This window comes from Bubalus bubalis, chromosome 3, assembly GCF_019923935.1.
Source record: "Bubalus bubalis isolate 160015118507 breed Murrah chromosome 3, NDDB_SH_1, whole genome shotgun sequence".
Lineage (NCBI taxonomy): Eukaryota > Metazoa > Chordata > Mammalia > Artiodactyla > Bovidae > Bubalus > Bubalus bubalis.
This window is the reverse complement of record NC_059159.1, coordinates 137,472,168-137,488,627: the sequence shown is the minus strand read 5'-3', so window position 1 is coordinate 137,488,627 and position 16,460 is coordinate 137,472,168. Positions and strand designations below refer to the sequence as shown.

At 41.7% G+C, this 16,460-nt stretch overlaps 1 protein-coding gene across 2 annotated transcripts in view; it reads right to left on the bottom strand.

Annotated features, from left to right (window-relative positions):
* DNAI1 (dynein axonemal intermediate chain 1) overlaps positions 1 to 16,460 on the bottom strand; it is a 70,196-nt gene that overhangs the window by 43,142 nt on the left and 10,594 nt on the right. For both annotated transcript variants that reach the window (XM_006060455.3, XM_044940203.1), the window contains exons 2-4: positions 4,526 to 4,558; positions 2,696 to 2,794; positions 2,453 to 2,533 (exon numbers count right to left, since the gene is read on the bottom strand). In XM_006060455.3, the coding sequence (XP_006060517.2) occupies positions 2,453 to 2,533; positions 2,696 to 2,794; positions 4,526 to 4,558 (213 nt within the window). The remainder of the gene's footprint in view (positions 1 to 2,452; positions 2,534 to 2,695; positions 2,795 to 4,525; positions 4,559 to 16,460) is intronic.

Sequence of the window (16,460 nt, the reverse complement as noted above, 5' to 3'; positions counted from 1 at the left end):
CACTCTAAGCCTTAATTTCTTCATCTGCAAAATGAGAATGAGTAGTTTACAGGATAGTTAAGTACTGAAAATAATGAAAGCAATCTATCAGGCACTCAAAACAGAGCGCCTGACGCATAGTAAGTGCTCAGTAAAAATACTAGCTATTATTTTGACAATGGAGATGTCCATGAGAATAAATTATCCATATAGTTGTCATTTGAGATGTCACCTTCATCCTGTCCCCAGTAGTGACTAGGACCTTCCTCTTCAATTAGGGATGGAATTCAGATTCCATTGCTTCTGTGCAAGGAGGAGAGGCATGCTTAGATCTGAACACTCTGCCTCCCCAGGCCAGCACTTCAAGGGAAAGTAATAGCTTTGGAGACCTAAAGCTCTTCGATCTCAGGGAAGGACTTGGAGGCCAGCTCTGTGGGAGGAATGCCAGACAGGCCTGGGAGGCTGTTAGAAGGTTGGAGGAGGTGAGCCTGCTTGGGAGCCCATGGCTACCCAGCTGGCAGCTGACTCACGGGAATCTTTTCTAATAACTGGGCTTCCAAGAGGGCAAGAGAGGTACACTGACACCAATCCTCTGCCTGTAGCATGCCTCCCACTGAGTCCCAAAGAGATCCTCTTTCAGAGGTCAAAAGAACAGGAGCTCATAGAGCGCGCTGCACTCCAGCATAAACTCAGGGATGTGAGGCAGCTTCTCTCTGCCACCTACCCCCTGCCCCTTAATGGGCTGCCTGAGGGACACCATGAGCACAACTCACGAGTGGGACCTCTCAAGAACTACACCTGAATTTGTCCCAACCTCTTTGTGGAGGCGGTGCCTACTCAATCTTGAATAAAAAGCAGTGTGCTCACAAAGAGATTCACAAAAACTGGTACATGAACGTTCATAGCAGCATTGTTCATAATAGCTAAGAAGCAGAAACAATCCAAATGTCGATCAATTGATGGACATTAAATTGAGTAAATGAAATATATACTCATATGATTGAATATTATTTGGCAATAAAAAGAAATAAAGCACCGGGACATATTACAGCATGGATGAACCTTGAAAACAGTATGCTAAGTGAAAGAAGTCAGTCACAAACGATAACATATTATTTGATTTCTCTTGTATGAAATGCCCAGAAGAGGCAAATCTCTAAAGCTGAAAAAGGGATTAGTGGTTGCCTAAGGCTGGAAGAAATGGAAAACTAGGGAGTGGCAACTAAGAGGTATGGGGTTTCTTTGGGGGAAAATGAAAACATTCTAGAATTGCTTGTGGTGATAGTTGCATAATCTGTAAATATACAAAAAGCCACTGTATTGTACACTTTTAAATAGGTTATTCTATAGTATGTAAAAATTATATCTCAATAAAACTGTTTTTAAAAAAGAGAAAGAAACTGCTCAGAGTGTGCTGTCTCCAAAGAAAAGGACAGGAGAAGGAGGTTTCGTTTCTATTGTATATTCATTGCTCTTTCAAATCTTCTGAAGCAAACAACAACAACAAAAAATCTTTGGAAGCTAGTACCATGGGTTTCTAGATTTCTTTTATATATTCAAAACTCTGTATCTGTACGTGTGTATGTATACATACCATTTTTTTAAAGAAGCAGTGTAATGTTGCTTTAGAGTCAATCAAACTAGATCAAATTTTGCTTTGAATCCTGGCTATGTGACTTTTGTAATTTGTTTTATCTATTTACCCTTGGTTTCCATAAAATGAAGATAAAAATTGTTCCTATAGCAAAAAAACCCTGAGGATTAATGAGATATCCTATGTAAAAGTTCTAATATAGGACCTGACACTGCCACACTGGCTTCTGGAGACCCAATGATTGATGTTAGCGACTAACACATTACATACATTGGAAAAGTCCTTTTCCTACCAAATTATTCACTTCAGGATTCTTGAAAAGAGTGGCTCTGCAGGGCACTTAAGATGATGTAATTAGTGAGACTGAAGGAAGATTTGTAACAAAATTTCAAAAATCTCTAGAAAACTCCATGTAAAATCTCAGGGTTTCAGCCAGCGAACTCACTTTAAAGGTGATTTCTGCAAGAACTGAGAGCCAGGACTTCCCTGGTGGTCTAATGGTTAAGAATGTGCCTGCCAATGCAGGGGACATAGGTTTGACCCCTTGTCCAGGAAGATTCCACATGCTCCACATGCTGTGGAGCAACTAAGCCAGTGAGCCGCAACTACTGAGCCCATGCTCCATAATTACTGAAGCCTTTGCCCTAGATCCTGTGCTCTGCAACAAAAGAAGCCACTGCAATGAGAAGCCCGCACACCGCAACTGGAGAGTAGTTCTCCCTTGCTGCAACTAGAGAAAGCCTGCGCACAGCAACAAAGACCCGGCACAGCCAAAAATAAATTAAATTTTTTTAAAAAGAGCTGAGGGGCTTTTGCAACATAGCAAGTCACCAAGCCCAGGAGCACCCAGAGGCCTCTACCCCAGAGAGGATGACTTACTTTGAAGCTGTACCTGACGATGTTCTGGGGTGCATGTGGGTTGTTGGCCGTCAGAATCCGGGTGAACTCCTCCTTCAGCTCCTGAGGGAGAGAAACACCAAGAGGGTCAAATGTAGAGGCCCCCACCCCCTCTGAAGATACCCTGGGATGTAAGCAGACATCTGGCAATCTAGGTTCTGCGCAGAGTCCATCTCCAAGGCTGGAGGCGGTGGAAGGGGTGGGAGGAAGATGCTGCTCACTTACCGCATCAGTCAAGTCCAGTTGGTCAGGGGGTTTAACTGTGGCTTTGGACTGCACCCATTCATCTGTCCCTTCCCCTACTTCAGTCCCTGAGTCTTCATCCTGGACAAAAACCGCACATGAGAAACAAGAGCCTTACCTGCTTAGACAAGCAAGCAGCACTGTAGGAAGCCCTTTCATTCACCATCCTCCCAGAAGCCAAGCTCTGCCCCAAGACATCGAACACAAAGCATACAACAGAGCGCTCATGCGAGGGTCCAAAGGAACTGCTCAGACCAGAGTTCTCATTGCCTGGAAGATCATGGCCCCCTCAGACCTGGGGGTCTGGGTTTAGCTGGAATACTGTGCTGGGTCTTTGGCCCCGGGAGCAAGACTAGAACCGGCTCCTTCTTATTGCTTCCCATGCAGCCTGGAAGCTAATAGCCAGGACCAGCTGTGCAAAGGCCTCCAGCCATTCTTTAAGCTACTTCAACTCTCATTCACATTTTACCTTCTAGTTTGCCACCTTAAGGTTATTGTTACAGTAAAACTCCCTGTACTTTGTAACTTGAAGCCTCATAGTCCTATCAAAGCCTTGAAGCAAAAAAAAAAAAAAAAAACTAGAAGTTTTCCCCTTCCCTGATAGACAGTTAAATACCTTGCCACAGTAGCCCACGACATATTAAAAAATATTCACCCTCACTAGCAATCAAAGACATGGAAAATAAAACAATGCAATTTTTTCATTATTAAACTGGTGAAGGGTGGTAACTGCTTTCCCATGAGAAAACACAGAGGCTCTCCTTCATCCCTGTCCAGAAGAGGAGATACGAGAAGAAGCACCTGGTGCAGAGCACCAGTTCCTACTTCATGGATGTGAAATGCCCAGGAATCTATAAAATCACCTCTGTCTTTAGCCAACACTCACAAACAGTAGTTTCGTGTGTTGCTCTACTGTCCTCAGCCAGCCTACAGGAGGAACTGCAAAGCTTACAGAAGGATGCTCCTTCAGACAGAGCCAGCCCTAAAAGCACCCTGAATCCAGAGGGATGGGAAACCATCCTAACCAGTACATTTTGAACACAAAAAACAAGCAAGCAAGCAAAACAAAATGAAACCAAAAAAACTCTTTAAAACTAAAACCAAAGAAAACCAAACAGACAAAACCAATATCCAGTGTTGGTGAGGCTGTGGGAAAATGGGCACTTGTAAATTAGTACAACCTTTCTAAAGAGCAATTTGGAAATATTGATCAAAAGCCTAAAAAGTATTAAGTTGGCCAAAATGTTTGTTTGGGCTTTTCCATAAGATGTTAAGGAAAAACTTGAACTATCTTTTTGGCCAACATATTATTTGCACTCTTTGTACCAAATTTCTATGTTATAGGAATTTATATTAAGAAAAAAAAAATAAGGGTAGGCCCAAAGATTTAAATGCATGAATGTTTGTTGGAGGGTTGATCATAATAGTGAAAAAGAGGAAATATTTAAATGTCCAACAATGGTTGAACAAAATGATGGAATGGCCTTAATGAACATAAGGTAAAAGAGTGTGCATTAATTGAAAATGATTCTGTGAAAGTATATTTACTGACAATGGAAAGTACTCTAAATAGTACATAAAAAGCAGATTGTAAAAGAACATGCAGTTGGACTCCATTTAAAAATAAATACATGTAATTTTTATATGTGCATAGAAATATCTGGGAAGATATAGCATCACATGTTAACTAAGCGGTTTCCCGGAGTGATAGGTTTAAGGGTGATTTTAACGTTCTTTTTGCTTTTCTTTAAAAAGTTACAACTAATATTTCAACAGCTTTTTGCTGAAAAACTGCATGGTCTCAGCACTTACTCTCTTCCTGGCTCCTCTGCCCATGCTGATGCTCTGAAAAAAAGAACAGAAACAGAAGATTAGTCATAAGTGACTCTCCATAGGAATATCAGAAAGAGAATTAGAGGGGGGCTTCTGCCCAAGGACCTCAAAGACAAGCGACAGTGAGCTTCCTCAAATCTCACAGACAGTCTTCTCATTGGCAACAGGTGCCCAGCCAAGGAGGCCCTATATCTGAGGCAACCTGATTCCAGCATCAGTGAGACTGATCCCTGAAGAGCAACTGGGTAACTTACTGCCTGGCATTTCTTATCTGCAATTAGCTCAACAAACATTTTTAAAAATCATATACTAAGTGCTCATCTGTGCCAAGCATTAAGGGGATTCTGAGGGCATATTATATTTATAAACAGTTGTTTATGATGAAGGTTTGGGTACTCTGCTTTGTACACTGCTGTCTCAGAATATAGCAGGTGTTCAAAACACTTACTGAATATATGAATGAATGCCATCAAACCCCTTAGTAATCATGACCCCAGGAAAATGTTTCTCCTCTTGAAGGCTGTTTTCTCATCTACTGTAAGATGCATAAGATTGGATATGATGATCTTCCAGTTCTAGCATGCTAAAATTTTATGTTCCCAAGAGTAGCATGCTTTTTAAAAAAAGTATCTATTTATTTATTTTTGGCTGTGCTGGGTCTTCGCTGCCGCATGTGGGCTTTTTCTAGTTGGAGAGCACGTGATTTGGTGCACACAGGCTTCAGTAATTGTGGCACACAGGCTCAGTAATCAGGGCACACAGGTTTAGTTGCCATGTGGCATGTGGGATCTTCCCAGACCAGGAATCAGATTCATGTCCTTTGCACTGGCAGGCAGATTCTTAACCACTGAACCACCAGGGAAGTCCCAAGAGTAGCATGCTAGATTCAACTAGATAAACATTTGTTGAGCATCTACTCACGAGTCAAGGACTAACCTAAGCAGTGAGACAAAGATGAAGAGAGATGAGGTCCCTATCCCTGTTCGCTCAGGGTCCATGGAGGACAGAAGCATGTGATTAGTGCTCATTATTTACTCACTGATTCACTCAGCATATTCTCTTGAAAGTCTGCTCTATGCCAGCAGTAGAGACACGTGCCCAGGGTGCTCATGCATGGAAACACCAACCCAGCCTGGGTGCAAAAGAAAGCCTCACTGAGGTGGCTATTTCTCAGCTCAATATCAAAAGACAAGTATGGGTTATCCAAGTGGAGAAAATGTTCTTCAGAAAGGCTGTCCAGAAGAGGAAAACAGCATGTGAAATGGCAAGAGCAGAACAATAACAGAAACTATAAAATGCTCCACCAAAGAAATAAAACAAAACCCTGCAGTATAGACACTGAACAAATAGTTGTTTCAGGTGATGGAGCAAGAAGGAGATCAGTGGAGACTGGAGATGTGTGTGGGGTGGGGGAGTGTTAAGCTTGGAAGAAGCAGGTCTAGGCCTTGAAGGAGGGGGCAAGGCAGTCGAGAAACCAAAGGGCACATGTTGGTGAAGGCCTGGCACACCAGGCAGAGACCTCGGCTCCCAGCTCTCGCTGACCACCTGAGTGATCTTAGAGGAGGTCTCTGGGTCCTGGTTTCCCAATGCAAAGTGAGGGGGTTAGACCGGAAGGACTCTCACAACTCTTCCATGGCAGGGGCTGTGGAGAGGCTTTGATGGTGGATGGGGAGGGGATTCCAGAGGGTGAGAAGGGCATGTCCTGGCTTAGGCAGGGATTGTTGCTAGGAGGACAGCAGCCGGATTCAGATTTCTGCCAGGCCGCCTAGGTTTCCAGGGATGGGAACCCTCCTCTGAGGCTAAGCCGCATGAGCCAGAAAGCGGCTTTCCTTTGAAGAGCCTCTGATCCCTGAGGTAATGAAATGGAATCACCACAGTGTCCAGCAGTTTTCTGGCCCACAACAGAGCACTGAAGGGCCAGCCCCACTCCAGGCTGCCAGCCCTAAATAGGAAACGAGATCCAGTTACCATTGCCCCCCGTAAATATGTCTGTAAAACATTTATCTGGCAATAAAAGAACTGACAAGGCAATTTGAGTGTAATTGTTTTTGGCAGTTGGAAATATTTCAATTAACACACTGTAAAAGCCACACTATAATAAATGCAAAACAGGCCAATGAAATCAGCTACAGCCCTGACTTCCCAAGCATGACAAAGGAGATTGAATGTCAGGCTGCCACCTTGGGCTGTTGGTCTTTCAGAAGGAGAAGTCTGAGGCAGACAAGCCTGAATTCCTGAAAGGTTTCTGAGGGTTCCTCCCAGAAGCTGTCAAACCACAGAAGAAGACAGCCCAAAGTCCCTCGTTTGGCCCTCGGAATTCTATCATGCAACCCCACATCTCTGGTCCAGCCTGGTCTCCCACTACTCTGAGATGCAAACAGCAAGGTACTCACATTTCCTGAGCTTGGCCTCTGCTTTCCCACTTCTGCACCTTTGCTTTTACCATTCCTCCTGCCAAGAATGCCATCTTCTCCTTCTCCCTCCCTCCCCTCTGTGCATGCATGCTAAGTCGTGACCAACTCTGCAACCCCATGGACTGTAGCCTGCCAGGCTCCTTTGTCTATAGGATTTCCCAGGCAAGAATACTGGAATGGGTTGCCATTTCCTTCTTCAGGGGATCTTCCCAACCCAGGGATCAAACCTGCGTCTGTTACATCTCTGGCATTGACAGGCGGGTTCTTTACCACTAGCACCACCCAGGAAGCCCTATCTCAGCTCCCACTATCTTGGCCTAACAAAACCCTACCCAGCTAGCCTCTGCTAGTTCCATCATCTAATCCTGACCTTTCTCCTACCTCCCTCTATTCTTTCTGTCTGCACTCTGAGCAAGGATCTGCCCTGCCTCACATTACCATCATTAGCATTGGCTGTGGAGAGATGAAGGACGAACTGTAACTTCAAATAGATACTCTGTTGTCTCCAGGTTTTGTTCTGCAAAAGGGGACAGAATTACAGAAAGAAACATATAGTGCAGTGCACATCAGAGGCAGCTAGGAGATTCCAGCAAGGGAGATCCCCCATTCTAAAACACTGACCAAAGAAGACCCTCTACTCTTGGATGCAGCATTTCAGTCATTCTGTGAAGTCAAGGGAGGAGCCCAGGAAGGAGTGGTGCCCCTCCAGGCCACCAGGGCAATCAGAGTAACCCTGAAGATCAATAGGATAACAGCTGTCCCAGCGAATTCCTTCATAGTAAAGCACTTTTCTATTTTCACTGTTAAGAGATTTTAGTGTGAGCATCCTGAGGGCAGGAACTGGTAATGACTCCACTGCCTAGTTCTCAGTTCTCTTACAGGACCTGACATTGCTGAGGGCTCCCTTGTTCCGTCTAGAAACTTCTCCACCCCCAATAGTTCTTTCTCAATATCCTTGACCCCTCCGGGAATGGGTGCTTGACCCCCTAGTCTTCTGTTTCTACACATTCTCCTGGGTGCTCTTATGCCCACCCACAGATTCATCTTCTTCTTTGTCCTGAAGCTCAAATGACAAAGCTTAGATTTTTAAATTTGTGACAGAGTACTCATACTCATTATCTTAAAAAATAAACCTCATTGTGTTCTTTTTACACCCCAACCATCATCTTTTTTTCCCACTCCAAACTTCCATCTCCTCTAGTATTTCCTATCTCACTCAAGTGTACGACCATTCAAGCACCCAGGTTGGAAACTGGGAGCCATCAGTTACCTGTCTTTCCCTCATCCTTTTACTAGGGTCATATTTCTAAGTCTAACGATTCTATCACTTTAATATCTTTTATAACTATCCTCTCCATTCATATCCCCCTTTAATTCAAGTCCTTACTCCCTCTAGCCAAACTGCATTTGATTACCCTAACTCCATTTTCTTTCCACTCTCATAATTATATCTATCACCATTTTCAGCTATTGAGCACTGACCCTGAGCCAATCATTTACTAAGCAATTTATGTACATGATCTCGTTTAATCTTCATAACCATCCTATGGGGAAGGATTATAACATCATTAAAATCTATAAAACAGGAGTTTTACAGATGAGGACCCTGAGGCATAGCAAGATGAAGCAGCTGACCCAGAGCTGAACATGAACATGTTCCCAAACTCTTATTCACTATAAGTAATCTTCTTAAAATGTAAACTTGATCACTCTCCTACTTTAAAGCCTCTAAGGGCTCCCCGTCACCCACGAGTGGAATCCCCAGATCCCTAACATGGCATCCACCACATCTCCAACTCTTTTCCTGCCACAGCCATGGAAGCGTGCTTTGAAAAAGAAAATTCAATGTAACAGATGATTATTATTGCCACCTACTGGGCATTTGGGGCTTCCCAGGTGGCACTAGTGGTAACTTGCCTGCCAATGCAGGAGATGTAAGAGACACGGGTTCTTCTCCTGGGTAGGGAAGATCTCCTGGAGGAGGGCATGGCAACCCACTCCAGTATTCTTGCCTGGAGAATGCCATGGACAGAGGAGCATGGCAGGCTACAGTCCATGGCATGGCAAAGAGTCAGACATGACTGAAGCCACTTAGCACACACTGGGCATTTATCTGCACTTAGACTTGTTTTGGGGCTTCTCAGGTGGCACTAGTGGTAAAAAAAAAACAACCCTGCCAATGCAGGAGACATAAGAGGTGTTCTAGCTCTGGGTCAGGAAGATCCCCTGGAGAAGGGCATGGCAACCCACTCCAGTATTCTTGCCTGGAGAATCCTATGGACAGAGGTCACAAAGAATTGGACATTACTGAAGCAAGTTAGCATGCATGCAGACTTGTTTTGATACATGACATACTACACAATGTAAGCAATCCAGCTGTCCCTGAATATATTTTAGGGGTAAGTCAGGAGATCAAAACTTCTTAAATTGCTCCCTATTATGAAGATATTATTTTAAAAACAAGTATGTGATCAGATGTATCCATGGGGCCCAAATATGGGCTTTGAAGTCAACCATATCTGGTTCGAGTCCCTTCTCTGCCATCTGCTAGGCAAGTTACTTGTCTTCTCAGTATCCTTATCTCTTAAATGGGCATCATACCAATGCCCTCTGAAGGCAACTATAGCCCATAGTTATGAGGATTCAATGAGTGAATATACATAAAATGCAAACTGCAATGCCTGGCCAGAGTCTGTGTCCAATAAAGGACTGTTGGTAGTATTATTATTCCCACTTATACACCCTGCTCTGCCTAGCCATGCAAGATCTGTCTGTCCCTTTGCTTACTAGGAAGCACTTGCCCTAGGGATGACTACAAGTCTTCAGCAGCTCACATGTCCACCCAAGAATTCCTTGGTGAAATGTGTTCTTTTCTGGAAAGAGCGGTTCTTTGAAGCATGCAAACCCACAGACACTGCATCCTCCTTCCTGGGGCCCCAGGAGATTTTGATCACCATTTCAGTTGTCTTGGTCCTTATTTTAAAACTCCCTAACAGGTTTCCATTAAGCTAAATTGAAACTAAATACCTCACCAGCTTGCAGTTTCCGTTTCTAGAAGGGTAAAAGCTCTTAGTCCCAAAGGAAGAGTAATTTACCAACAAATCTTCCTCCAGCTTCACTGACTGCATTTCAAATCCCTGAGCCTAGCGCAGTCTCTAAAGCACCCAGAAGGTGCTCAATAAGTATGGTTGAAGGAGATCTCAAAATTTTGAAACACTAGGTAAGAGTTCCTTGTATAGCAAGGAGATCAAACCAGTCAATCCTAAAAGAAATCGACCCTGAATATTCATGGGAAGTCCTGATGCTGAAGCTCCAATACTTTGACCACCTGATGCAGAAAGCTGACCCACTGGAAAAAGAGCCTAATGCTGGGAAAGATCGAGGGCAGGAGGAGAAGGAGGCAACAGAGGATGAGATGGTTGGATGGCATCACTGACTCAATGGGCGAGTTTGACCAAACTCCAGGAGATGGTGAAGAACAGGGAAGCCTGGTGTGCTTCCACTGGGGTCACAAAGAATACGACATGACTTAGCAACTAAACAATGACAAAGATAAAGGCTAACAGGTACTATCATACACTATTGTGGGCACACCACCTCATGCAGGGTTAATTGGCAATACCTGCCAAAATTTCAAATGCGTATACCTCGCAACTCAGCAACTCTGCTTTTTTGAATTTTTCCTATATAAATACTACAGTATTTATATATATACTGTATATATATGCATACTATATGCATAAGTATACTTATGCATACTATAATACATATGCATAAGATGTATGTACAAAATTGCTCACTGCAGCCTTTTGGTAATATTTCAAAAATGGGGAAAAAAACCTAAATATTCATCCATAGGGGCCTAGTGAAATACGTTATGGTATAGCCATTCAATGGGATATTATGTATATTTTTAAAAGAATGAGGTAACTTTTATGTATTGTTATGTAAAGCCTCCAAGCTTTTTTTATTGTTAAATAAACAAGCAATTTACATAAACAGATGACCCATCATTTTACTTTAAGAATGTGTGCATGCACGAAATTTCTGGAAGAATAATGTAGATTCGGTTGAGAGTGGTTTGGTCCAGGGAATGTGACTGGGGAGTTGCAGGGAAGGGAAAAAACTGTGGTTTACCTTATACTCATCCTCATGGTTTTAATATTTTAAATGTAAATGTGCATTACTTTTATAATTTAAAATGCTAATTAAGAATTTTAAAAGTTAATACAGTTAAAGACGGTAGTTTTTTTCCCCCCTATTAATGCAGTGTTAGCATAATGCTCAGAATGCAGAAAAAGGAACATGAGACCAAACTCATGCTTCCCTAGAAGACCAAGAGGGAAGAAGCCAAAGCTATGGGCCTCTTCCCAAATAAGGGTAGAGACAGCAAGGCAGGGTAGGGTTTAAAACCTGAAGCTCTAGTGTAAGCCCGGCTTGATTCCTGATTCTGTCACCACCTACATGTGTGGCCTTGAGTAAGGTATTTATGTCCTAACCCTCATTCTCTCATTTATAAGGCAGAGAAAAATATTAGTACTTTCCTTAGATTTGTTGTGAGGATAAAATACATGATGAGAACCTTACTCAGAGCCCAGCACTCAGTAAGCTGTCAAGTACCAGAGGCAGTGTTATTACTTTATTATTCTATCATGGTCTGCTGTGCATGCCGATTGACTCTCATTCTGAGGGCATTTATTGAATAGTTGAAAAGTGTGTTGTCCAGGTCCCATGAAATCCTTGTCAGAAAGGAAGCTATAAATCTCTGGGTGTATAGCAGAGGGATGAAACTAAAAAAACTTTCCCTTTATACAGCATCTTTCAGTTTACTGAACACTTTGGAGTGCATCATCTTATTTGGCCCTTATTCTCATCTTTTGTGGGTGGATGTTGAATCTTGTCAAGAAAATTAGAGATACCAAGGGAACATTTCATGCAAAGATGGGCACAATTAAGGGCAGAAATGGTTATGCACCTAACAGAAGCAGAAGATATTAAGAGGTGGCAAGAATACACAGAAGAACTGTACAAAAAAGGTCTTCATGACTCAGATAATCACGATGGTGTGATCACTTACCTAGAGCCAGACATCCTGGAATGTGAAGTCAAGTGGGCCTTAGGAAGCATCACTACGAACAAAGCTAGTGGAGGTGATGGAATTCCAGTGGAGCTATTTCAAATCCTAAAAGATGATGCTGTTTAAGTGCTGCACTCAATATGTCAGCAAATTTGGAAAACTCAGCAGTAGCTACAGGACTGGAAAAGGTCAGTCTTCATTCCAATCCCAAAGAAAGGCAATGCCAAAGAATGCTCAAACTACCGCACAATTGCACTCATCTCACACGCTAGCAAAGTAATGTTCAAAATTCTCCAAGCTGGGCTTCAACAATACATGAACTGTGAACTTCCAGATGTTCAAGCTGGTTTTAGAAAAGGCAGAGGAACCAGAGACCAAATTGCCAACATCCGCTGGATCATCAGAAAAGCAAGAGAGTTCCAGAAAAACATCTATTTCTGCTTTATTGACTATGCCAAAGCCTTTGACTGTGTGGATCACAAAAACTGTGGAAAATTCTGAAAGAGACGGGAATACCAGACCACCTGACCTGCCTCTTGAGATACATGTATGCATGTCAGGAAGCAACAGTTAGAACTGGACATGGAACAACAGATTGGTTCCAAATAGGAAAAGGAATACGTCAAGGCTATATATTGTCACCCTGCTTATTTAACTTATATGCAGAGTACATCATGAGAAACGTGGGGCTGGAAGAAGCCCAAGCTGGACTCAAGATTGCCGGGAGAAATATCAATAACCTCAAATATGCAGATGACACCACCCTTATGGCAGAAAGTAAAGAAGAACTAAAGAGCCTCTTGATGAAAGTGAAAGTGGAGAATGGAAAAGTTGGCTTAAAGCTCAACATTCAGAAAACTAAGATCATGGCTTCTGGTCCCATCACTTCATGGCATATAGATGGAGAAACAGTGGTAACAGTGACAGACTTTATTTTGGGGGGCTCCAAAATCACTGTAGATGGTAACTGCAGCCATGAAATTAAAAGACACTTACTCCTTAGAAGGAAAGTTATGACCAACCTAGACAGCATTTTAAAAAGCAGAGACATTACTTTGCCAACAAAGGTCCATCTAGTCAAGGCTATGTTTTTTCCAGTAGTCAGGTATGGATGTGAGAGTTAGACTATAAAGAAAGCTGAGCACCGAGTAATTGATGCTTTTGAACTGTGGTGCTGGAGAAAACTCTTGAGAGTCCCTTGAACTGCAAGGAGATCTAACCAGTCCATCCTAAAGGAAATCAGTCCTGAATGTTCATTGGAAGGACTGATGTTGAAGCTGAAACTCCAATACTTTGGCCACCTGATGCGAAGAGCTGACTCATTTGAAAAGACCCTGATGCTGGGAAAGATTGAAGGCAGGAGGAGAAGGGGACGACAGAAGATGAGATGGTTGGATGGCATCACCGACTCAATGGACGTGAGTTTGAGTAAACTCCGGGGCTTGGTGATGGACAGGGAGGCCTCGTGTGCTGCAGTCCATGGGGTCGCAAAGAGCTGGACGCGACTGAGCGACAAACAGAAGAGTTGAATCTTCTCAACTTCTTTTCTGAATCTATTATGATGTTGTCATATGGTTTTTCCCCCTTTTTTCTGTTAATGTGAAGAAATATAATGATTGGGTTTTTAAGGTTGAGCTAACTTTGTCTTACTGAAATAAACCTCACTTGGTCTGATATATTATTTTTTTAATATATTGCTGGAACAGATTTGTTAATATTTTGTCAGATTTTTTTTTGCATTTATATTCATGAAGGATGTTGGCCTATCCTCTTTTCTTATAATAGTTTTGATTTTGATATCAGAATTATACTGACATCAAGTAAATTGGAACTTGTACCCTCCTCTGTTTCCTCTAAGACTTTGTATAAGATTGGTGTTATATTTATTCCTGACATATCTATTCATCAGTGAACCCATTTGGCCTAGAGTTTCTTTGTGGGAAGGTTTTAAATTATGAATTCAATTTCTTTAAGTAGATACGGTCTTCATATTTTCCATTTCTTTTTGTGTTAAGGCAAACTGTTTTTTTCAATAAATTTGTCCATTCCATTTACATTGTTGAATTTATTGCCATAAAGTTGTTGATAATATCCATTTATTACCCTTTTTAATGTCTGTACAATCTGTAGTGATATCACATTTTTCATTCCTGTTATTGGCTATTGTGTTTTCTTTTTTTCTTGATGATCCAAGCTTGCTAAGTTTTATCAATTTTATCAATCTTTTCAATGAACCAATTTCTGACTTCGTTAATTTTCTCTATTGTTTTTCTCATTGTTTCTATGAAACAATAAGATAAATGAATAAATTAATAAAGGGAATCGATGAAATAGATTTGCTTCTGTTATTCTGGATTTAATTTGCTCATCTTTTTCTATTTTCTTAAGGTAGAAACTTAGAACATTGATTTTAAATCTTTTTTCTTTTCTGAAATAGGCATTTAAAACTATACATTTTTAGTAAGTCCAACTTCAGCATGACCCCACAATTTGTGATGTTTTATTTTCATTGTTGTTGTTTAGTCGCTATGTCATGTCCAACGCTTTTGCAACCCCATGGACTACAGCCTGCCGGGCTCCTCTGTCCATGGGATTTCCCAGGCAAGAATACTGGAGTGGGTTGCCATTTCCTTCTCCAGGGGATCTTCCCAATCCAGGGATCAAACCCACGTCTACTGCATTGGCAGGAGGATTCTTTACCAGTAGAGCCATCTGGGAAGCCCATCCAATTAAAAGGTTTTTTTTAATTTCCTTTGTACTTTTTTTTTTTAATTTAGAAGTGCATTCGTCAATCCCTAAATATTTGGGGATTTGCTATTTATGATTAATTTAATTTCATTTTGGTCAAACTATTCCTAGTATCCTGAGATTTTTTTCTGTCATGGATTGATGTTGAGTTTGAATTGAATGAAAACCTGTAAGGTATTAATATTTTGAAATGTATTGAGACTCACTGCATGTCCCAGTGTATGATCTATTTTTTTTTTAACATTCTGCCATTCTTGGGTTCTATAAATGTTAATTAAGTCAGGTTGGTTAACAGATCTACATATTTCAGCTGAGCGAAAAGTGTTAAAATCTCCAGCTATCATTGTATCCTTTTATATTTCTCCGTTTAGCTCTGGTCTGTTTTTAAAAGGTTGATGTATTTTGAAGTGCTATTAGTAGGTACATACACATTTGAGATTTCATATCACTTCTTGAATTGATCTTTTATCATTATGAAATATCCATATTTTTCTTTGGAAATACTCTTTGTCTTGGAGCCTACTTAGCTCTGATAATACTATAGTTATGCAGCTTTCTTATGCTTGCTACTTGCATGGTATGTTTCACCACACTTTTATTTTTCAAACTTTCTATGTCTTTACACTTAAACTATACTTCTTACAAGCAGCATAAAGTTGGGTCTTGCTTATTCCTCCCCCTTCTGCCCCAGCTTGATAATCTCTGCCTTTTAATTGAAAGTATTGGTGTGGTTGTCTTTACCATACTCTGCTGTGTTTTCTATTTTTCATCTACTTTTTCCTCTGTTCATCTTCTCCCGTCTTTTATGTTAGTTGAGGTTTTTAGTATTTCATTTGATTTTCTCTGTTGGATTTTTGGCTGTGCCTTTTTGTATTACTTTCTAGTGGTTGCTCTAAGGTTTATAGTATATACCTCAAATCGATCATAGTCTATTAAGAATAAATAACACACCACTTCATATTTAACAAAGTAATAACCTTCAGTTCAGTTCAGTTCAGTCGCTCAGTCATGTCCGACTCTTTGCGACCCCATGAATCACAGCATGCCAGGCCTCCCTGTCCATCACCAACTCCTGGAGTTCACTGAGACTCACGTCCATCGAGTCAGTGATGCCATCCAGCCATCTCATCCTCTGTCATCCCCTTCTCCTCCTGCCCCCAATCCCTCCCAGCATCAGAGTCTTTTCCAATGAGTCAACTCTTCGCATGAGGTGGCCAAAGTACTGGAGTTTTAGCTTTAGCATCATTCCTTCCAAAGAAATCCCAGGGCTGATCTCCTTCAGAATGGACTGGTTGGATCTCCTTGCAGTCCAAGGGACTCTCAAGAGTCTTCTCCAACACCACAGTTCAAAAGCATCAATTCTTCGGCACTCAGCCTTCTTCACAGTCCAACTCTCACATCCATACATGACCACTGGAAAAATCATAGCCTTGACTAGACAGACCTTTGGCAAACTAATGTCTCTGCTTTTGAATATGCTATCTAGGTTGGTCATAACTTTCCTTCTAAGGAGTAAGCATCTTTTAATTTTATGGCTGCAGTCACCATCTGCAGTGATTTTGGAGACCAAAAAAATAAAGTCGGACACTGTTTCCACTGTTTCCCCATCTATTTCCCATGAAGTGATGGGACCGGATGCCATGATCTTTGTTTTCTGAATGTTGAGCTTTAAGCC